The 24,443-nt window shown below is 46.1% G+C and overlaps 1 protein-coding gene across 3 annotated transcripts in view; it reads right to left on the bottom strand.

The window, feature by feature from the left end:
* RASGRP3 (RAS guanyl releasing protein 3) overlaps positions 1–24,443 on the bottom strand; it is a 178,543-nt gene that overhangs the window by 68,959 nt on the left and 85,141 nt on the right. For 2 of the 3 annotated variants that reach the window (XM_068232118.1, XM_068232117.1), the window contains exon 2: positions 1,113–1,280. In XM_068232118.1, coding sequence (XP_068088219.1) covers positions 1,113–1,182 — 70 coding nt within the window. In that variant the 5' untranslated portion in view covers positions 1,183–1,280. Of the gene's footprint in view, positions 1–1,112; positions 1,281–12,381; positions 12,454–24,443 lie in introns of those variants that run through there. The other variant, XM_068232119.1, reaches the window with a different exon arrangement.

Raw genomic sequence — 24,443 nt, 5'->3', positions numbered from 1 at the left:
ATGTATGTACTCTAAGAAATAAGCACTGTACAATCATTGTACAATCAGTCCTGACTCAGACAGGAAGTGACTACAGTGTGACCCTCACTGATAAGAAATTCCTCTTTTTTACCTCTCTCTTGCTCTCAGAAGCTATTTTCTGCTAGGAAAGGGTTTTATAGTTGGAATTTCTTATCAGTGAGGGTCACACTGTAGTCACTTCCTGTCTGAGTCAGGACTGAGTCAGCCACTTGCATACCTGATATTTAACTCTTTCAGGCAGAGAAAGAAAAAAAAGGAACACAGCATAGTTATCTGTGTGCTAGGCACTGTACATACACATGTCTATCTCATCATGTCACATGTCAGTTCGGGTATCCTTTAAGTGTTTACTTCTGCAATTATTTTTATCACAAACATGAATCAATTTCCTCAAGAATTATCCATGGTGTTCACGAACATGTCATCTCTAAATGTTTGCAGATGAACACGCAGCTATGTCAATTGGTACAAGTGAACAGGTAATGTCGCAAAGCTTAACTAAGCTAACAATGTTTTCATGGTGCAGATATCTTGCAGGTCTTATTTGTGTCTGCAATAGTACTCAAAGGGACTATTTGATATATTTTTCTAAAAAAAAAAATAGAAAACAAAAGTGATTAAAAAAACCCGTCCTAGATTGTTTCATAAGATGTATCGCTATTAAAACCATTGCCTGGTCAAAAGAGAATATTGTGAGGCCTGCTAAAAGGTGAATTTGTACTTTTTCAGTGGCAAGCATGCACCCGCAGTAGCAATTCAGAGTACGTATTGTGATGCTGCCACATGAGTTGGGCGCAGGGTGGTGTTGCTATTAAAAATAATGGTCATTTACATCACCAATTTTTTACTATGCACTTGAATGGCACTCATTCTCACTTGAACACTCTCCTCCTAGTGCCTAAAACTAAGCCCCCCCCACACACACCTAATGCCTAACACTGCCACTAGCACCTCCTCCAAGTGCCTAACACTAACCTCTGCCATTCGGTGCAGAAATGGACGCTATTGCAGCCTAGCCAATAGACTACATTTATTTACATGTATTATTTACATATTTTCAGAATCCTTATAGCAAAAAATATAAAACATACCAAACATATCAATGCATGTATATAAAAGTTCATCCACTGTAGCTGCTTTTCGGAATGTGGTTGATCCCATGTTTATTGAGTCATCAATGGTTAAAACGTCTTGAGAATATCATATTTCTGATGATTTATATCCAGGCTTCACAACATATTTAATCCAGATTGAACAACCTGTAAAAAAAAAAAAAAGTTCACAACAGCAGAATATAAATATGTAGGGCTGGCTGATTCAGTAAATATCAAAAAAGGAAGCAAATCCATGTGAGACATAAGAATATTATGATTGCTTCACAATTTTCAGATTATTCAGTTTCAACATTTACATGCAATTTTTGCAGAAGTGGCAAAATAATTGAAAATTACAAGAATTTGATCATTAGAGGTAAGCTTCGTCTCCATGTACTGTTATAAAAAGACAGTCTCTCTATTATACTGTACAATCTAGTAGCTGTAGGACTTTTTGTTTTCAGAATACAACAAAAGTGATGAATGCATAGGAAGATCACTGTGATCCTCCAGGTAAGACGAGTATGGTTGTTTCATTTTTACAGCCACACTGACTAAAGAGACAAAGGTGAATGCACTGTGCTACTGTAAGGGCTGGGATCCACTGGAAAATACAAATTGCTCTCAAAACTGCTAGTACTTTTGAGAGCAATTTTGTCACTAGTGATTTCTGGAGCAATTTCAGGAAATGTGATTTTGGGCTCTGCATTCTCTGAATCAAATTGCTCTGATTATGCTGTAGGCAGTGGAATAGCATAGGAGCTATGGGCCCCTGTGCAAGTTTTACATTGGGCCCCCTCCCCCAAGGACTCTATACATAACAATTGATACGGCGCCTCAAAACCTGCTAAGGACAACCAAGGTGCAAGAAGGGGATGGAGAACAGTTTGTTAATGATTACTACTATTCAAAGCATCTACAGTACATAAGAGATTATTACTAGGGTTGCTCATAATTGAAATTACAAGTAGCACTTTCTGTCCAAGGGACAGGGCCATCTATAGCCGATGTGCTACTCACATTTCATGTCGAGTTCCACATCACTCCCATGCTTCCTTCTTCCAGGTTGAGGGAGAAAGCATGGGAGTGACGTGGAATACGAGTGGAGCACATTGGCTATAGACAACGGCATGGGTAAGTTAACCCCCCCTTCTGCAGGAAGGAAGTGCTGCTCATAATATTAATTACGAGCAACCCTAATTATTACCAGTGCCGGACCACAGAATACTGGGGTTGTGGGAGGGCCCTGGTGTGGTCGCAACCTCTGCATCCCCTATTGCTCTATCACTGGTTGAAGGCAACACGACTGCCATTTTGGCAGTAGTGGATTCCCAGCCATAGGCGTTCATGAGCCTAGTGCTTTAGGAATCACCAATAATTCCTCAAAAGCACAAATTGCAGCAAAAAATGCCCCAGTGGGCCCTAGGCCTAAGCAATATTAGCATGCGGGATGCAGCAATACAACTGAAGCTCCATCTATGTTTACAACTCTTCCCCCTCCCGGAACACACACACCCTGTGGAAAGCCCCAAAGCCAGTGGGCCCATCTGCTAGAGGTCATATAGTAAGTGCCTACACTTACTATATGATCCCTTCTCCCAGCCATAACAGGTGTGGAAAATATAATTCCATTCTTTTAGCCATAGCAAAGACCATGTCATCTCAATTTAGCCATTTCCCCCAAATATAGCCATGTTCCCTTACCCCACATAGCCATGTCCCCCCCAGAAGTGCTAGTCTCCCCATGTGTAGTCATACTCCTCCCAGTATCGCTATTTTGACCTCTCCAATAAAAATAGGTGCTAGGTAAATAGAAAATAGGTGTTAATATAGCCACCTGTCTTTGTGCACTCTGGTGACCACATTTCTCTACCTGCTTCACTTTAAGGTAAGGCGGATGTTCGCACTTTTGATCGTGACGGGAATATCCAGGAGGGGTGGTGCAGCATGGATTGGTAAAATCAGGAGTTTTATCTATGCTAAGCTTCAGAAACCCGGCTGTCATCCAGGAGGAGATTGTCAAGAGGCAGGAGGAGACCTTGTCATTGGTGGAGGAGGAGCGATCGGGGTATTGGGATAGATCTGGGTATCATTGACATATAGGTGGTATTTGAAGCCCAGGGAGGAGATGACTTCACCAATGGAGGAGGTGTAAATTGAAAAAGTAGGATTTAGATATACCTACAGTTAGACCAGAAAATCCTTTCTGTAAACAACTGAACTCAAAAGCTTCTGCAGCATAACTTTACTATGCCCATTTATACCTTTGACTTTGCATAAAGCAAACTGTTTTCCCCATACATTAAGTAATTCAGCTGCACATTTTTGAATAGCTCTGCGGTTGTCTATAAATCTTAGAAAACTACAAAAACTTTCTCCTTGCTCTATTATTTAATTTGCATTATGTTTTCAGCATTTCTAGTATGTAACCACAAGACAAATACATTTAAGTTGCCTTTACTATTATTAATAATAGCTCCTTAGTAAGCTTATAGAGAATGAATTGCTGTAATGTGTCATTACTGTGGTGACTTGCAGAGAAGAAGCATTAATTTTTTATAACGGAGCTGTTATGTAATTAAGTCAGCTTTATGCATCAAACCCCTGATTGTGCATTTTTGTTAGCAGATTACAAATCTGATGTAGAGAACACAGCGTTCTTATGGTTTTTTTATAGTTCAGAGAAAAAGGTTTGAAAATAATTTTAACAGTGTGAAAAAAAAAGCTGAATTTGACTTTGAGTATCTCAAGTTTAAGTGTTCAAGCTTACAAAGGACTTTAGGTAAATATACCATCTTTAGGCATAAAAATTATTGTTAGCCTGCAGAACATTTGAATACTTATTTCACATAATGCTGAAGGTTCTGGGTTGGGTGAGATCTGCCGCAATCTAGTGCAGCACAACAGAACACACCTTACCAGTTCAATCTACTACGGACAGACTGGCTCCATTGAACGTCCCATAACTTTGTCAGTTGTTGACTTTTGAATCCAAAGAACATTCCGCTCCACCAAATGGCGTATCATAAGCTTAATCATTAGCTATGATTAAGGAGCCATTCTTGCTCCGATCCGCGTGAGCTTTTATCTGTGTGCTTATATGTTGGATTGACGAATAAAGATTTTTCACTTTTCTACGCCATTTGGAGGAGTGGAATGTTCTTTGGATTCGATAGACTGTGGCATGTGATTTTCCTGCTCCCAGTTGGGGTGAGTGTGTGTGTAGCGGGCTTTCCAACCTTTGTGGTTGACTTTTGTTGACTAATGCAGGGGTGCAACTGTACATCATGGGGCTCTCAGCATAACTTTGATGGGGCTACCTCCACATTCATGGTGACCTGCGTTGCCAAGGAGCAGGGGTCAAATAATGAGCATGGTAACCAAGAACCCCCCTCTTTCCCATAACAATACAGTCATCATGAATGCTCCACCTGTAAAAAGTGTGGTGATCTTGACACCCACCATTCCTCCTCTCCCCATAGAAATTATAATGTCACCTCAAAATACCCATACCCCCTCCTCCAAATATAACCATCCCCCTTCTGTAGCCATGCTTCCCCAATAATGCCATGTCCCCCTGTAAAGTTAGATCCCCTCTGATAGGGAAGCACTCCTAAAACCAGGCTGCATCTGTAATGACTACCAGCAGAGGCATTCAAAGCCCTCAAAACACATGCTAAACTATGCACTGAATCTCTAAACTCAGTGAAAACTGAATAAAAATATTAAGGGGCAAATGGGTGCAGCTAGCCATAAAGTAAACTTGCATTTTTTTATACAGCAGGGGGAAGCGGCAATTATTCCCCAAGACAGGCTGCATCTGACTTACTAACAGCATAAGTGTGCAGAGCAGGATAGCCAACTTGCATTCAAAACAGATACACCAAATTAACATTAATAGGGATGTTAGCTTCCAAAAACAGTTTGCATGCATCCCCTCTAATAACCAAGCATTCCCCATTCGGAGCAGTGCAGGGACAAAGGTATTGTCATAGCTCACACTGTTATTCTTATTCTTTCATGTGCCTCGTTCTCTCGGCTGGACTCTTCTTCTCCAACTTCCTTTGTCAGCATTCGTGTAATGTAGGAAGAGTGCAAACAGGATATTGATACAAGGAGAATGCAGATTCTGGTTTGGTTGAGCACGTGTAAGGGCCTTAAGGGGCTTACGAGGCCAAATACAAAAAAAAAGTCCTTTAAGTCTAGCTTATACTTGCAAACTCTGTGTTTGTTTGTTGAGGTGCTGAAAACATAGGGAAAAAAGGATGATAAGCAGTGTAGAGAGAGAAATGTACAACTGGGGGGGGGGGGGGGGGGGAGTGTATACAAAGCAATGAAAATAAGTGGATCACCACACAGGTCAGTTAAACTATAGTCAAATAGTTAAAGAGAATCTGTACTGTCCGACTTGAACAATAAAAAACATACCAATCGAGTCACTGTGATCACCTGGATCCCTCTTTTTCCGTTTCTGCTGCTTCGTGCCGCGATCCTGTCTTTTAATCGACAGTTTTAGGCAGTGTTTGCAAACAAAAAACATGGCCACTAACCAGCAAGTGATGTTTTGTATGCCTGCATAACCACGCCCACCTCTAGCACAGTTAAGCATATAAATGAGTGCATTGCACATGTTCAGAGAGTTCATTTGGTAGCTAGTGAAAGGTAAGGTGTTTTTAATTTCCTTTTTTTCCCATTTAGTTGACTCTTGGGTTTTTGGTTTAGTTCCCACTAGACTGCTTATAAAAACTGGCATTTTGCATGGTGGAGTGGGACTCGCCGGATCGGGGACACTTTGGCGCAGTTGGTGAGCTTGAGCGCGTTGGAGCGTGGCCAAGAGCCCCTGTCACTGTTTTCCTGTTGTGTGCTGCAGCCCCTCTGTAATTATATATATATATATATATATATATATATATATATATATATATATATATATATACACACACACACACAGTGGTTTGCAAAAGTATTCGGCCCCCTTGAAGTTTTCCACATTTTGTCACATTACTGCTACAAACATGAATCAATTTTATTGGAATTCCACGTGAAAGACCAATACAAAGTGGTGTACACGTGAAAAGTGGAACAAAAATCATACATGATTACAAACATTTTTTATAAAAAAATAACTGCAAAGTGGGGTGTGCATAATTATTCAGTCCCCTAAGTCAATACTTTGTAGAACCTCCTTTTGCTGCAATTACAGCTGCCAGTCTTATAGGGCAAGTCTCTACCAGCTTTGCACATCTAGAGACTGCCCATTCTTCTCTGCAAAACAGCTCCAGCTCAGTCAGATTAGATGGACAACGTTAGTGAACAGCAGTTTTTAGATCTTGCCACAGATTCTCGATTGGATTTAGATCTGGGCTTTGACTGGGCCATTCTAACACATAGATATGTTTTGTTTTAAACCATTCCATTGTTGTCCTGGCTTTATATTTAGGGTAATTGTCCTGCTGGAAGGTGAACCTCCGCCCCAGTCTCAAGTCTTTTGAAGACTCCAAGAGCTTTTCTTCCAAGATTGCCCTGTATTTGGCTCCATCCATCTTCCCATCAACTCTGACCAGCTCCCGGTCCCTGCTGAAGTGAAGCAACCCCAGAGCATGATGCTGCCACCGCCATATTTGACAGTGGGGATGGTGTGTTCAGAGTGATGTGCAGTGTTAATTTTCCGCCACACATAGTGTTTTGCATTTTGGCCAAAAAGTTCCATTTTGGTCTCATCTGACCAGAGCACCTTCTTCCACAGGTTTGCTGTGTCCCCCACATGGCTTGTGGCAAACTGCAAACGGGACTTCTTATGCTTTTCTGTTAGCAATGGCTTTCTTCTTGCCACTCTTCCATAAAGGCCAACTTTGTGCAGTGCACGACTAATAGTTGTCCTATGGACAGATTCTTCACCTGAGCTGTAGATCTCTGCAGCTCGTCCAGAGTCACCATGGGCCTCTTGACTGCATTTCTGATCAGCGCTCTCCTTGTTCGACCCATGCAGGGCCGGCCTTAGGTTTTACAGCGCCCTGAGCGTAACCAGATTTTTGCGCCCCCCCCATTCATCCTCTTCGCGTTGCGTGCATATAATAGGCAGATCCCCCCCTTAGTGTATATAGGCTACTAGTCTTGCATATGTAGGCAGATCCCCCTTTAATGTATATATAGCCAGATCCCCCTTAGTGCATATAGGCTTAGGCTACTAATCTTGCAGTTGCAGATCCCCTTTTAGTGTATTTAGGCAGCCGATCCCGCCCCTCCCCTCTTAGTGTATCTAGTATAGGCATATTCCCCCTTTAGCGTAGGGAGGTTGGGGATGGGAAGCCTTACTTTTTGCTGGCCAGTCTTCTCTTCTTACTATCTGCAGACTCAGTGCCAGTGTAGATGCCAGGATTCTGGGAACAGGAGAGGAGAAGGACTCGTCGTCACTCAGGATATTGTCACAGGGCTGAGTGGCACACGTGCTGCACGCTTCTCTGCAGCAGCCTGAGGCTCAGCCCATGCTGATTCCTGACATATCGCAGGGCCGGGCGGAGTCTCACACTCCAAGAGGCATCTGGGTAATACGGCGCCTATGGCAAACACTAAAATTGCTCTACCTCCCCCCCCAACACATCACTGTCACATGCCATCAGATAATTCATCAAGTAATCCCATGCCATCAGATAATTCATCAAGTAGTCACATGCCATCGGATAATTCATCAAGTAGTCACATACCATCAGATAATTCATCAAGTAGTCACATGCTGCCCAATAAAAATAACGTTGCAACAGTCAACCAGATAAAATAATTAAGTAGCCAGGTACCTCACAATAAACACATTACATAGACAGATGCCTCAAGATAAAACAATTTAGTAGCCAAGTCCACCCTGGATACATAAATTAAACAGCCATGTTCACCAAATAAAATAATTAGATAGCTATGTGCCCATACATATCAGTAGGTAGAAAAATGTGCCCCTAGATGTTAGGTAACCATAGCGGACCCCCACTAGCTGGGTGCAGGGTGTTTGCTGGGTGCAGGTTAGGGCAGTGTGCAGGCTGGTGGCTGGGTGCAGGGCAGGGTGCAGGTAGGGCAGTGTGCAGGATGAGTGGAGGGACAGGGTGCTGGTTAGAGCAGTGTGCAGGCTGGTGGCTGGGTGCAGAGACAGGGTGCTGGTTAGGGCAGTTGTGGCTGGGGCAGGGTGGGCAGTTGTGGCAAGGTGGGCAGTTGTGGCTGGGGTAGGGTGGGCAGTTGTGGCTGAGACAGGGTGGGCAGTTGTGGCTGGGGTAGGGTGGGCAGTTGTGGCTGAGGCTGGGGCAGGGTGGGCAGTTGTGGCTGAGGCAGGGTGGGCAGTTGTGGCTGGGTGGGCAATTGTGGCTAAGGCTGGGGCAGGGTGGGCAGTTGTGGCTGGCTGGGCAGTTGTGGCTGGTGCAGGGTGGGCAGTTGTGGCTGGTAAGTTGTGGCTGGGTGGGCAGTTGTGGCTGAGGCAGGGTGGGCAGTTGTGGCTGAGTGTGCAGTTGTGGCTGGGTGGGCAGCTGGGGCAGGGTGGGCAGTTGAGGCTGGGTGGGCAGTTGAGGCTAGGGCAGGGTGGGCAGTTGTGGCTGGGGCAGGGTGGGCAGTTGTGGCTGGGACAGGGTGGGCAGTTGTGACTGGGGCAGGGTGGGCAGTTGTGGCTGAGGCAGGGTGGGCAGTTGTGGCTGAGGTAGGGTGGGCAGCTTTGGATTGAGCAGGGTGGGCAGTTGTGGCTGAGGCAGGGTGGGCAGTTATGGCTGGGTGTGCAGTTGTGGCTGGGTGGGCAACTGGGGCAGGGTGGCCAGTTGAGGCTGGGTGGGCAGTTGAGGCTGGGTGGGCAGTTGAGGCTAGGGCAGGGTGGGCAGTTGTGCCTGGGGCAGGTTGGGCAGTTGTGGCTGAGGCAGGGTGGGCAGTTGTGGCTGGGGCAGGGTGGGCTGTTGTGGCTGGGGCAGGGTGAGCAGTTGTGGCTGAGGCAGGGTGGGCAGCTTTGGATGGAGCAGGGTGGGCAGTTTTGGCTGGGTGGGCAGTTGTGGCTGAGGCAGGGTGGGCAGTTATGGCTGGGTGTGCAGTTGTGGCTGGGTGGGGAGCTGGGGCAGGGTGGCCAGTTGAGGCTGGGTGGGCAGTTGAGGCTAGGGCAGGGTGGGCAGTTGTGCCTGGGGCAGGTTGGGCAGTTGTGGCTGAGGCAGGGTGGGCAGTTGTGACTGAGGCAGGGTGGGCAGTTTTGGATGGAGCAGGGTGGGCAGTTGTGGCTGGGTGGGCAGTTGTGGCTGGAGCAGGGTGGGCAGTTATGGCTGGAGCAGGGTGGGCAGTTGTGGCTGGAGCAGGGTGGGCAGTTGTGGCTGGGGCAGGGTGGGCAGTTGTGGCTGGGTGGGCAGCTGGGGCAGGGTGGGCAGTTGTGGCTGGGTGGGCAGCTGGGGCAGGGCGGGCAGTTGTGGCTGGGGCAGGATGGGCAGTTGTGGCTGGGGCAGGGTGGGCAGTTGTGGCTGGGGCAGGGTGGGCAGTTGTGGCTGGGGCAGGGTGGGCAGTTTTGGCTGGAGAAGGGTGAGCAGTTGTGGCTGTGGCTGGGGCAGGGTGGGCAGTTGTGACTGGGGCAGGGTGGGCAGTTGTGGCTGGAGAAGGGTGGGCAGTTGTGGCTGGGGCAGGGTGGGCAGTTGTGTCTGGGGTAGTTGTGGCTGGGGCAGGGTGGGCAGTTGTGGCTGGAGCAGGGTGGGCAGTTGTGGCTGGGGCAGGGTGGGCCGTTGTGGCTGGGGCAGGGTGGGCAGTTGTGGCTGGGGCAGGGTGGGCAGTTGTGGCTGGGGCAGGGTGGGCAGTTATGGCTGGGGCAGGGTAGGCAGTTGTGGCTGGGGCAGGGTGGGCAGTTGTGGCTGGGGCAGGGTGGGCAGTTGTGGCTGGGGCAGTTGTGGCTGGGGCAGCGTGGGCAGTTGTGGCTGGAGCAGGGTGGGCAGTTGTGGCTGGAGCAGGGTGGGCCGTTGTGGCTGGGGCAGGGTGGGCCGTTGTGGCTGGGTGGGCAGTTGTGGCTGGGTGGGCAGCTGGGGCAGGGTGGGCAGTTGAGGCTGGGTGGGCAGTTGTGGCAGGATGGGCAGTTGTGGCAGGGTGGGCAGTTGGGGCAGGGTGGGCATCTGGGGCAGGGTGGGCAGTTGAGGATGGGTGGGCAGTTGTGGCAGGGTGGGCAGTTGTGGCAGGGTGGGCAGTTGGGGCAGGGTGGGCATCTGGGGCAGGGTGGGCAGTTGTGGCTGGAGCAGGGTGGGCAGTTGTGGCTGGAGCAGGGTGGGCCGTTGTGGCTGGAGCAGGGTGGGTCGTTGTGGCTGGGGCAGGGTGGTCCATTGTGGCTGGGGCAGGGTGGGCCGTTGTGGCTCGGTGGGCAGTTGTGGCTGGGTGGGCAGCTGGGGCAGGGTGGGCAGTTGAGGCTGGGTGGGCAGTTGTGGCAGGATGGGCAGTTGTGGTAGGGTGGGCAGTTGGGGCAGGGTGGGCATCTGGGGCAGGGTGGGCAGTTGTGGCTGGAGCAGGGTGGGTAGTTGTGGCTGTTACAGACCTCAGATCTCACGGCGACTGGTCCCCGCAGCCTGTCCCCGATGCACTTCTCATGGTGACTGACAGACCTCAGATGGCAGCGACAGCAGAGTCACAGGCTGTGCACGCTACCCGCGCTCAGTGTACTCCAGATGCGGAAGTGACGTCAGAGGTCAATGACGTCACTTCCGCATTTGGAATATATTCAGCGTGGATAGCGTGCACGGCCTGTGACTGTGTTGTCGCCGCGATCTGAGGTCTGTCGCGGACAGACAGGCGGCGGGGGCAGAGGCGGCACCGGGAGGGGAGGCTCAGTGGAATGAGGGCAGGCATGGCATGCGCTGAAACCCCCAGCGGCACCAAGAGGCGGAGCAAGACGCTCAGCGAGACGGACCCCATCTGGAGCCCGCAGCAGCAGCCAGATAATGTATGCGGCCAGGTGGCAGGAGCGCCCCCCTGGAAGCCGGCGCCCTGAGCGATCGCTCCGGTCGCTCAGGTCAAAGCCCGGCCCTGGACCCATGTGTTTAGGTGCACGGCCTTGTCTTGGTAAGTTTACAGTTGTGCCATACTCCTTCCATTTCTGAATGATCACTTGAACAGTGCTCCGTGGGATGTTCAAGGCTTTGGAAATCTTTTTGTAGCCTAAGCCAGCTTTAAATTTCTCAATAACGTTATCATTGACCTGACTGGTGTGTTCTTTGGACTTCATGGTGTTGTTGCTCCCAATATTCTCTTAGACAACCTCTGAGGCTGTCACAGAGCAGCTGTATTTGTACTGACATTAGATTACACACAGGTGCACTCTATTTAGTCATTAGCAATCATCAGGCAATGTCTATGGGCAACTGACTGCACTCAGACCAAAGGGGGCTGAATATTTACGCACACCCCACTTTGCAGTTATTTATTTGTAAAAAATGTTTGGAATCATGTATGATTTTCGTTCCACTTCTCAGGTACACACCACTTTGTATTGGTCTTTCATGTGGAATTCCAATAAAATTGATTCATGTTTGTGGCAGTAATATGACAAAATGTGGAAAACTTCAAGGGGGCCGAATACTTTTGCAAACCACTGTAAATATATATATACATGTATGTGTGTATGTGTACATACAGATATACAAGGGATGGACAAACTATATGAAACACCTAACATTTTGGCATCATAATCTTTGAACATGTTTTAAGCAATCAAACCTTGACATATGTTACATTTTTTTGTTTATTATTTTAGTTATTTCATATGTTTAATTAAAATAATAGTTTTTTACAGATATTTAAACAAAAGTTGGTTATAATTTATAAAAATTGCAGATCTCTCGGACTTTCAAATTGTTGGTGCCCGTATGGCAGGCGCTACTGTAACAGAAACTGCCCGAATGATTGACATTTAAAGAGGTACTGTCTCAAAAGTGATGACTGGCTTTGAAAGAGAAGGAAAAACATCCTCAGCAAAGCACAGTTGTGGTCGAAAGTCGAAGTTGCCTGAGAGAGACCATCGGACTCTAAATCGAATTGTAAGAAAAGCTCGCAAGACCACGGCTCCTAAAATCACTGCAGAGCTGAATGAACCCCTACAGAACCCAGTTTCCACAAAAACTGTTCGTCGGTAGCTGCATAAATCTGGATTCCATGGAAGAACTGCAATTAGAAAACCTCTGCTCTCAAAGACAAATGTTTCAAAGAGTTTAGAGTGGTGTAGAAACCACCAGAATTGGTCCTTCGAGCAGTGGAAAAATATGATTTTCTCTGACCAATCATCATTTACCTTGTTTCCGACCTCCGGCCGAGTGTACATTTGGAGAAAGCCGAAAGAAGCATTTCATCAAGACTGCCTTCTCCCAACCGTAAAACATGGCGGGGCTTCTGTGATGAGCTGGGGTGCTATTTCTTGGAAATCCGCCGGGCCAATGATTTCCCTTAATGGAAGAATTTACAGTTGAGACTATTTAGGAATTTTGGGCGACCAAGTTCATCCTATGGTTCAAGAACTGTTTCTGGAGGGGAATGCCATCTTTCAAGATGATAATGCCCCAATCCATACAGCTAGAATTGTTAAAGAATGGCACGAGAAACATTCTAATGAAGTTGAGCATCTCATCTTGCAATCACAATCCCCAGACCTCAACATTATTGAGCATTTATGGTCGTTATTAGCGATTCAATAAAGAAGTTGATTTCTGCTGTCATCGCCTCTAAAAGAACTGGATGTCGTTTTAACTGAAGAATGGGCTAAAATTCCTTTGTAAACAATTCACAATTTGTATGAATCAATACCTCTGAGAATTGAGGCTGTAATTGCCGCAAAAGGTGGACCTACACCATATTAAAATATATTTTGTTGATTTTCAAGGTGTTTCCATTATTTTGTCCAAATATATATATATATATATATATATATATATATATATATATATATATATATATATATACATATACAGTATACCACAAGTTTTTATTATCTGCACACCAGTCTTGGATTCTTACAGTTTCTCAGCATATGACAGGCAGCTCCCTTCCCCTTCACAAACTGCACAGGCTGAAACTGAGACCAGAGACTGAGGAGTAATCAAAGCACACAGAGCCTGCAGGGGGCGTGCATTACTTGTGTTCATTACAAGAGAGGCAGCATATTCCTCCCCGGGTCAACAAAAGCTTGACAAAGAAAAGAAGATTAGATATATTACAGAGACAGTGCAACTAGAAAAGGCTGCAGTAATCCAGATCACTTTGGATCACATTAGAACAGGTATAGGAACTTTTAGGATAGAAGAAAAAGGGCTGAAAATGTTGTTACAGAGTCTCTTTAAGTCAAAAAGTAACAACTTTTACAGGATTTACTTGAGGTGATTTACTAGTATTGGAAAAATGGAGGTAATATGAGTAATGAAAATATAATATTCAGGGTTTATTGTAAAGGCATTTTAATCACACTGCACGTACAAAATTAAGCTCACATTATAATTTAGCTAAAATAGTGTGGTTCTTCTGGAGGTATGTACTAGAATTGCTGAGACTGGATAAGGGATTCAAAAGTTGCAGAAAGGACATGTATGAGGGATAACAGGACAATGTTATCTTACATGTGTAAAACTGTATGTGAGACAATTTTTATATGGAGACTATTCTTGACTTTTCTGTGGAGCTGACATGTACCGGTAATACAAATACTAGTTAAAAAAAGGAAAACATCATAATTTTTGCCTATCCTTGAACATAAAGCTATGTACACTGCTGGATTAAACTGGCTGATGTCCGCCTAGTTTAACCTCCCGGGCGGTACGCAGTTTTGGTGGTTGCGTCCGCGGGAGTAATTGTTTGAATAAAACTTGTTGTAAACCTTGTAGCTAGCACTAGGCTAGCTACATGTGTCCCCCAATTCCCCCCGCATTTCTCTGATCCTCCCGATCGGCGATGCTTATATTTACACAGCCGAGATCCTGTGAGAGCCGCAGCCTTCCCAATCAGCTTCAGTCATCGCTATGGCGACGATCGGACATGACATCTGACGTCATCGACGTCATGCGCAGTCCCGATCCTCCCCATAGCAAAGCCTGGAGGTGATTGGACAGGCTGCGCTATCGCGGGATCCGGGGGTGGTACGTATAACGGCAGTGATCGGGGGATTGGAGCAGAGCGAAGGGACTTAGGGGACACAGGTAGCTAGCCTAGTGCCAGCTACAAGGTTTACAACAAGTTTTATTCAAAGAATTCCTCCCGGGGCCATGTAATCCTCTGCGGCAGCTAGCCCGAGTGTAGCTCGGGCTTACCGCCAGGGAGGTTAAGAATCTAGCATGTGTACAATCCTGACACAGCCTAAACATCCTGAAAAAGCAGATGCCCATTGTTGTATGCAAAAGCAAAATATATATATGCCAGCACACAAGATCTGTACTTCCAAAAATACATTCAAGTTCATTAGTTTATTAGGGACATGTTCACTATTCATTTAAGAATAATTAAAACATTTAATCTCTACTGACATACTTTGGAGATCTTCTATTTACTACTTGCTGGCAAGCTTGGCACACATATGCGCATCACCTGACAATCTGCATTGTGGTTACATTATGCTAATTATTTCTGACTACAGCGATGTATGAAAGGACAATTAGCAGCACGTCTGCTTACTCTGATACACTATGAAGAATGTTGGTTCCCAGGGATTGGAACTTGATACCTTTGGCATCAGTTCAGGGCCAAGTGCTTGAAACACCCTAGAACTTACACATCCAAACTTTTTCGGTCAAGGGCCGGGTCAACATACTTCAGACTGCTGGGGGGCCCAGAGTATACATGAAACGATGTAGAAAAACATAACATTGAGCCTAGGTATTGTAGACAGAGCCTATTAACATGGGCAGCCAGCATGTCTCCCATTTACCAGAGAAGATGTTATGCCCCCAACACAGCATATGCAGATAGTATCAGCCCCCCCCCCACCCCCCCACCACAGTATGTGCAGATAGTATGTCCTTCAACACAGTATGTGCAGGTAGTATGCACTCCAACACAGTATGTGCAGATAGTATGCCCTTCAACACAGTATGTGCAGGTAGTATGCACTCCAACACAGTATGTGCAGATAGTATGCCCTTCAACACAGTATGTGCAGGTAGTATGCACTCCAACACAGTATGTGCAGATAGTATGCCCTTCAACACAGTATGTGCAGGTAGTGTGCACTCCAACATAGCGTGTGCAACTATTATGCCACCACCACAGTGCATATATCATGACCCTAACATAGCAAGTCATATGTGAGCAATCTTCCATTTCCCCTTCGCAAAGAAACCAAAACATTTCTGCAAAAGCAGGTGGTGAGAATAAACCCAGCCCCACTTGGGTTAAGAAGTCTCTCTCTGTAGTATAGAGACAAAACCTCTATATTACAGCCGGCTTCCTTTGGCAATATCGGTTGGAGTGTCTGAGATCGGGTCTCTATGAGCTCAGTGCCTCTAAACTCATAGAGACCCGCTCTCAGACACTCCAACCGATATTGCCTGAGAAAGCTATTCATCATGTCAGAAACTGAGCCAAATTCATTTTTTTGGTTTCTTAATAATTGCATATCTATGGAATGCAGTTACAGAAAAAGGTAAATCCAGGGCTTTGATCACTCTCCTGGTATTGTGTTGTTTCACAGTAAACCAACCCCATAGTTTCACTTTTCTCAGTCTCAATAATAAAAAAATATGCCCAACCTGAACTAACTATACATAGTATAAAATATGTAGAATACAGTAGTGCAATCCATATACTTGGTTGTTAAACACAAATTACTTACACTTTAGATTTAACTGGTGAGTTTTTTTTTCCCCAGTAATGTGATGCAAGTTCCCCTTAAACACAATTTGTTTCCAAGTTGTTTTTTATGTCTTCCAATAAATCGTTGATCTTTTAACCCAGTGAAGTTATTTGTATTTTCTTTAAAATGGCCTATTGTTTAAGATACCTTTTGGACGTCCTCGTATTTGGAGGAGCGTGGGGGGGGGGACAGAAATGCAGCCCTACTTCTCAGCCACAGTACAATCACTTGATTTGAAATATCTGGCTTGGTTAGGAAGGTTTTGGCAGAATGCCTGGGCCTTTCCTTGTGCACTGACTCCATTTGATGATGTCTGTGTTGCTGTTCTGTTTTTGTTTTTGTCCCAGCTAAAAGTGCTTCTAAGGTAGCGATTTCCTGTTTTTACAGCATTATGCAGATTAGGTTTATTTTTAAGCATGTATTATCCCAGCTCGAAACCTCTAAGATATCTGTTTAATTTCAATATCTATTAAGCTGAATATACAGGCTGATGATTCTAGCACCTTTTCAGCCCAAAGCAATCAAGTATCAGACATTTTTTAACAGTAACACATACAGACAAAGCAGGTATTTTGGGCATGCAGCCTATTCTGTATATTGGTTGTCACCATAGACCACAATGTAATTTGTGGAGTCAACTGAGTGCTGGGGTTTAGGTATTATATAGCCAAACTCTGGCTAGTGTCAGTGGCAAGCTTTTCTACTGTGTGTGTGTGTGTGTGTGGGAGGGGGAGTTGTCAGTGTTAGGTGTAGGTAGGGGGAAGGTGTTAGGCGCTGGTAGGGGGTTGGTGTTAGGTGTAGGTAGGGAAAGATTAGTGTTAGGCGTTGGTAGGGGGTTGGTGTTAGGTATAAGTAGGGGGAAGGTTAGTGTTAGGAGTTGGCAGGGGTTGGTGTAAGGGCCTGTTTCCACTACACACAGATTGGATACAGAAAAAAACGGACTACAATGAATGCCTATGGGCCTGTTTCCACTAAACGCGATTTTTCTGATGCAGATTTTCCCATAGGCATTTATTGGAGTCAGTTTTTCTGCATACATTCTGCATCAAATCTGCGTGTAGTGGAAACAGGCCCTTAGGGGTACTTGGAAAGGGGGAGGTTAGTATTAGGCATAGGTGGAAGGTTAGTGATAGGCATAGGTTGGGGGAGGGAAGTGTTAGGCTTAGGTAGGAAAGGGTTAGTGTGAGGCATAGGTTAAGGAATCCGATAGTATACAATATTATATTGCAATTGCCCATTTTACATGTAGGCCTGAATCTTAACTATCAAACCTTGACAACAGTGAAGCTTCACTGTCCCTCTTTTCGAAGGAAATCACTCTGTCATGTACAAAAAGGTGTCAAAGTAACCACGTAACTACAGGAAATCAAGCAATGGTTCCTGACCTTCTTATGAAGTTTCTAGTGTTAATGTTAGGAAGTCTCAAAAAGGTACAAAAACAGCAATAAGAATGTACCAAAGCTTTTGCTGCCTGTGCCAATGGCAATAGTTCTTATTATGGCCAATAGAACAGAAAGTGAGCAACAGAGGACATGATTCAGATGATAGCAGTAATCCAATAAATTATAACTGTTACATACTGTATAAAACACGAAACTCATTTTTTTTTTAACTGGAATTCCACTCTGTCCCCTCTTATTAGTAAATTAACTTGGATAACTGGAGCCAAAGACACTATCCATAACATTCGCTACAGTAGCATATGGTATATTTTGGGACACTTAAATGTATTCTTTAATTACAATAATTTAACCTTGCAGACATTCCCAGCTATTGTATACCCAGATAGCAATCAGACAGAATAATTGTTGTCTCCTTCCTGCAGGTCATTTCTGGTAAAGATCTACTTAGGTTAAATTTGGGATTGCAGGCTAAAAAGAGCAAGAAAATATGAAGATGTCATTTGGATCAAAGCGTCACTTCAAGTCACTTTCTGAAATCCATGCCACAAACACCACAACAATTGATTTCAGAAATGCAAGTACAAAAAAATATATAATTTTTAATAAAAAAAATATGTAGCAGATCAAATAACTATCACAGAATGTTATTTGCTATGGTTATCTTTCTTTAATCTATGTAAAGTTTAGGCTTAGCCCCAGATTTGAAAGTGTTGTCAGACAATTAGGCGCAATCCAACCAAAACATGGTTGGGTTGAACACCTGCAATCTCAAGCCTATGGGTGACTTACAAATAACCACATACATGTTTTGATCCTGATGGCCAGTATTCAGACATAAACAGATAGATTGTAGAACTTTACAGACTGTTTTGCACAATAAAAACACACACACACATTTATGGTATATGTTGCATAAACAATGAAGTGGGGATCTCCATTTATAGCAATGTTCCAGTAAAAGGTGTTTAGGGCATCGCATTTGAAGCTACATGACAAGAATCTTGTGTAGGGGTGTAACTAGAGGGGAGCATCTCAGGGGGACCCAGAGCTGTTGTGGGCGCCACCTACTAACCTTCCCTTCCTCCGATACAGGGGACTATACTTTCTGATCAGGTGTATTTGTGGCTACAAGTGTTATGGATGTAAAGATCAGACTGGCCACGCTTGTTTTAGGACCCTAATGAAATGGGCCCCTAGGCCGTGAAGGGCACCAATTGGAGGCAAGGGGTGTGGACATTGGGGGAGGTGGGCCCAAAGTTTTTCTGGGGGGCCCCATGAATTGTAGTTATGTTACTGATCTTGTGCACACATTGTCAAACACCTGCAAGGAAAATGCAGGGTGGCACTTACAAGCAATTATCTGACCTGGTGCATTTTCACCTTTTTCCCAGCAGCCCTGAAACCAGATCTTGTGACATAATTTCCTCCTTTTCCATCATACTGCAATCATGCTTCGACACAGAAGCTGATACAGGCAGTGACAGAGAGTCCCTACTTGCAGGGCTGGCGCTTTCATAGAGGCAAAGGGGGCAATTGCCCCAGGGCCCCGCTTCCATAGGGGCCCCCAAGTGTCTCCCTTTGCCTCAAATCATATGGCTGCAGAGCTGGCCAGATACCCCTGCGCACTCCCCCATGGCTACTGCCTGCCAGATGTCCCCCCTCGCTCGCTTCTCCCCGCGTGTGCTGCCCCCCCCCCAGTGTAATAAAGGCAGTGGGAGAGACACACTCACCTCTTAAACGATCCAGGCGGTGAAGCTCCCATCTGTCTCCCCTGTAGTGATTGTCCTGCACTCCCTGCTAATCCATTTGCTTCTAGTGCCTGAACAGAGAAGGAAGTGCAGGACAATCACTACAGAGGAGACAGATGGGAGCTGCACTGCATGGATCATTCGGGTGGTGAGTGTGTCTATCTCCCTCTGCCTTTATTACAATGTGGGAGGCAGCGTGTGGGGAAAGGGGAGGAGAAGCGAGCGAGGGGGGATCTGCCCTGTGGCAGGCGTGCGCGCGGGGGGGGGTTGTTGTAGTAGTGGGTATTGGTGTCAGGGGCCCCAGTTTGGCTAGAACCGGCCCTGCCTACTTGTACAGCCTCATGGGCAGGCATTATATAAAGATCTGCAAAAAGGATTCATGGCAGGAGGTTTGCTCCATCATGGACCCAAAATATTATAAATCATAAGAACAAGAAGCTTTCTATAGACAATATTATATACCTTTTGGGCTGTTCATGCTTGCTGATACTGCATGCCTCTAAACAGAGTTTTAATACTATTTTATGGGTTTCAAAAGATAATAAGAAGAATCAAGAAGCTGCATAATATTTTCACCAGAGGACTGAGACAACTGTGCAAGCAGTGAGTGGAGCTGGGGTAGAAACAGACGAGATTCACCACTTTATCGAGGAAGAGGTTTCTATGAAGAAGTGTCTCAGCAGTGCTGATTAACAACCTCTGTGGATTTCCACAAAGCATGCATTGTTGGTGGGGGCCTTGAGGACAGGGTTGGGGAGGACCGCAGTAAGCTATTTAAAGCGGAGGGTCAGCTCATTAACGTGACCATAAAAAGTGCACAATTTTCAGTTTCTAGGACACATAGAATAATTCTGGCTGTTGTGCTGATCCCTGTCTCTAAAGCCAAGTACACATGCTGGATTAAACTCAATCAAGTTAACTGATAAGGACCACCTTAGGTGAGAATCTTGTGTGTGAATGAAAGCCCCCCAAGGTCACCTAAAGAACGCATTGCTCTTCTACTCACCCCAGTCATCAGAAGCTGCTCCATCATACACTGCACATTGTCTCTCCTCCCTGTTGCACAGTAACATAGGTGTAGCTAGCCTCCAGGCTAGTGATGTGTCTGTACAGAACTTGGCTCTGAACTGTTGCAGCCTGGCTCTAACTCCACCCCCCTTGAGTGAGGCCTCTGCACTTCCATCACCCACTTTCTGCACTGCTGTCACCCAATATCTGCACTGCCATCCCCCAGTTTCTGCACAACAGTCACTTTCTATCTGCACTACTGTTGCTCACTTTCTGCACTACAAGCAGTCACAGTGGCATAACCATAAGGAAGCAGCCCTCATGATTGTGGGGGAGCCTGGTGGTGTACGGGGGTCCAGACTTCCCTCCTCCACCAGGGCCCCATCCTTTGCTTCCCTGGCTGTCACCTCTCTGTACCAGACCCATAGATCAGCACAGTGGTAGTGTCAGGGCTTATCTGTTCTAGCATCAAGGCTGCAACGGAGAGTGCCTCAGGAACCTGATGCTGGAAGAGTTAAGCCCTGACACTACTACTGCGCTGATCTGTACGTCTGTAGTGGAGGAGACAAGAAAGAAAGAATTCTGGGCAACCACCCTGTTGGGAATCAGATGATTGACAGTTGAGGTGGGGTAATAACATGGGAAGTAGGAGCTATGGGGCTTGATTCACAAAGCGGTGCTAACCTACTTAGCACGTCTAAAGTCTTTAGATGTGCTAACCAGGGTGCTAAGTAGGTTAGCACCGGATTTCTCAATCAGGTCGCGCGCAAAGTTTTGCGCGCAAAGTTTTACGCGAGCAAAGTCCTATGCGCGTGCTAAGTCCCATAGGCTTTAATGGGCACTTCGCGCGGAGCGCCCTGTGCAGTGTGCGCGTAAAGTTTTACGCGCATAAAGTTTTGCGCGCGAAAAGCTCATTTAGACGTGCTAAGGGAGTTTTCATAGGCGTGCTAACAGTTAGCACCGCATTGTGAATCAAGCCCATGGAAGTTTTCACTGGGGGGCCCTGTGATTTGTAGTTACGCCCCTCCTGGGTCTGTGACCCAAAAATTACATAGATAAGAAGTTCAGATTCCTTTTTGACTTCTCGCTATGTAATTGCTTTAAGTGAGCAGCAAACTACTAAAACAGATTCGAATGTTACGACTACTTCATTTTTGGCGCTGGTGAATTGGACGCGAGGTGAGCCGAATGATGGTCCACCCTGCTGCCGCTAAAATCGCTGGCGGCCTTAAATAAAATTCCCTCTTCCAGTTATAGAAACTCAGAGGGAGAAGTAATTTGTGGCCTCATGCGTGGGCTGCGGACTATAGCGTTGCTGCTATAGCCACACCAAACTAAGGCACTACGCGGCCGGTCATGTGCGCCCAAGAACAGGCGCCCCGCAGAATGTCAGCCAGGGAATTCTTTTTTTAAGAGAATAAAAATGGCAGCCTCAATATTCTTCTCATTGTACTTTTTCTTTAATGAGCATTTAGAATTTTTATACTTACTTTTATAAAAGAAAAAAAAATAGCGAGTCAGAAATAAATGCATTTTATAAAAGACATTTGGGCTTTTCCAGAGCATACTAGTCATTCTGTTACTCAACAGGAAGTTTAAATCTCAGCACAAAGGATCTTTGCAGGAAGAGCTCTGAAGTTTGAACCACTAATGGAAGGCCTAAGAAACAATGGCTTGGGCTTAGCTTACTAGCAGAGATGTATATACAGTGAGCTTTGTTCTGCTTTTCGGTTCAGATAGATAAATGGTGAAAATGATTTAATTAAACCTGACAATATTTATTTTAACCAGCTGAGCGGTCTGGACGAGCTCAGCTCGTCCAACACCGCCAGCGGCTGCCGCTCAGGCCCTGCTGGGCCGATTTTAATGAAATAAAAAGCAGCACACGCAGCCGGCACTTTGCCAGCCGCGTGTGCTGCCTGATCGCCGCCGCTCTGCGGCGATTCGCCGCGAGCAGCGGCGAAAGAGGGTCCCCCCAGCCGCCTGAGCCCAGCGTAGCCGGAACAAAAAGTTCCGGCCAGCGCTAAGGGCTGGATCGGAGGCGGCTGACGTCAGGACGTCGGCTGACGTCGATGACGTCACTCCGCTCGTCGCTATGGCGACGATATAAGCAAAACAAGGAAGGACGCTCATTGCGGCCTTCCTTGTTTATTCTGGGCGCCGGAGGCGATCGGAAGATCGCCTCCGGAGCGCCCTCTAGTGGGCTTTCATGCAGCCAACTTTCAGTTGGCTGCATGAAATAGTTTTTTTTTTATTAAAAAAAAACCCTCCCGCAGCCACCCTGGCGATTTAATCAGAACGCCAGGGTGGTTAAGACGTGCAGTTCAGTGTGGTACTGATGCAGGGACAAGAAGTGACTGCTGGTATGAGGATGACATGTGACAGAGACAAACTAGGATGTAACAGCACTGAGTATGGCACGTCTCACTAATCTGATATTAAAATGTATCTCCAGCCGCAGAAGTGAGACTGAACGACTTTCAACACCGCCAGACTGAGAACTCCCCTCCAGTGGTGTAGCCATCAGACTTGGACCTGACCAGCTCCTGCTTCAGTAGGTCCTCTGTTGCCACCTATTAAAGTAGTGCCCTCCAATTTTTTCTGTCCTCCTCAGCTGTCCCCAGAAGTACCTGCATTTGCCCCTCCGTGTAAATGCAGAGTAAGGCCAGAAACCCACTAAGAGCGATTTCTAATCGCTAGCGATTTGAAAAAGCTCTTGCTAATGCAATGCTATGGGGGATTTTTATAAAATCACATCGCTCAAGTGGGATCACACCCATAGCATTATATTAGCAAGAGTTTTCAAATCGCAAAACGCTCAGAAAATCGCTCCTAGTATTTTGTTTTCCTGTCTTTTCTACCACCTCATTCCCTGGCTCCCTGCCATGCTGGATCACTGACCTGGCATGATCATATTATCAAGTGGCAGGATCAGTGAGTGACATATTTGCAGAGAGCCATGAGAAGGCCCAGGCAGTGACTGGATGGCAAGAAGTGTGCCAGCAGTACAGATGAGAGAGCTATAAGCATGTTCACCAGGAGGGCCCTCTGCAGCACAGGACCAAGCAAAGTGGTAAATTTTGGTGCTGGAGGCGCTGGGGACATTTGGGCAGCTCTATATACTCCCATGTTAAATTCTAAAAACATTGGCTACAGAGAGCAATTTGGACTCCAAATTAGTGGATATAAAATAGTGGGCACCAAAGGCGACTGAGCAGAATAGCAGTGGTGGAGGTCTGCTACTTTGTAGCCAAAATATGGGCTTTTTAGTTTCTGGCCTAACCTGGCCAATTAATTATTGTCTTTAGTGTTGGGAGTAAGTGGGGGTGGTTAGTGTTAAGCATAGATAGGGAGAATGAGTAAAGGTGTGGTGCTTGACTGAATCATGACTAGAGGTGCTTCGGGCTCTGACTGTAGATGTGGTGGGTGACTGGGGTTTGGAGGTTGACTGCATCGCAACTAGAGGTGTGGTGGAGTGTGATTAGAGGTGCGGGGAGAGACTGGGGTGTGACTAGAGATGTGGCAGGGGGTGGGTGCTAGAAAATAAGTGTTTGCGGGTGTGAATGGAGTTGTGGTTGGAGACTTGGGTGTGACTGGAGCTGTGGAGGAATGTGATTGGAGGAGAGAGACTAGGGGTCTGGTGGGTGACTGGGGTGTGACTAGAAATGTGTAGTGGGGGTAAGGAAAGTTGCTAGAAAAGAGGTGCTTTGGGGTGTGCCTGGAGGTGTGGTAGGAGACTGCAGTGTGACTGTAGGTGTTTTGCGAGAAGAGGGGGGAGGGAGTGTACTAGCAAAGAGGTGTTTTGTGTGACCGGAGGTGCGGTGGGATGTAACTGGTGATGTCACTGAAGAAATAGTGAAATGTGACTGGAGGTGTGACTGGGGGTGTTTCCTATAACCAAATATGCTTGTGTTAAAAAGTGTCTCTCTCTTTCTCATCTGAACAGTCCAGTCTGTACCATGAAGAGGGAAGGTAGGTGATAAGCTAAACATTTAACTTAATGCAAATTGTAATTTGACCAAAACTGGAATTTGCATCACAGAAAATAGGGCAAATCAAATTCCAGTACTGCTGGTAAATAGATTGCTGGTACCAGAGGCGTCCGAGCCATTAGGCAGCTATAAATTTTCGCCTAAGGCGACAGGAAGAGGCAAGGGCGCTTCTGCACTGAGTAGTGAGAGAAGAAATGCCTCTCAGCTGACTCAGGTGTCAGTTTACACAGCAGCAGCAGCAGCGGGGCTGACTGGACTTCAGCTCAATGATTCAAAGAACCACAGTAATGAATGAGTCAGTGAGAGAAGGCACTCATCCTAGTCAGGGATCCGAGGAGTACAGCATCATCAGCTCCTGAGTCCGACTCCTG

Source organism: Hyperolius riggenbachi, chromosome 4 (genome assembly GCF_040937935.1).
Source record: "Hyperolius riggenbachi isolate aHypRig1 chromosome 4, aHypRig1.pri, whole genome shotgun sequence".
NCBI classification, from domain to species: domain Eukaryota; kingdom Metazoa; phylum Chordata; class Amphibia; order Anura; family Hyperoliidae; genus Hyperolius; species Hyperolius riggenbachi.
The sequence above is the reverse complement of the archived record's forward strand: the minus strand, read 5'-3'. Positions and strand labels throughout refer to the sequence as shown.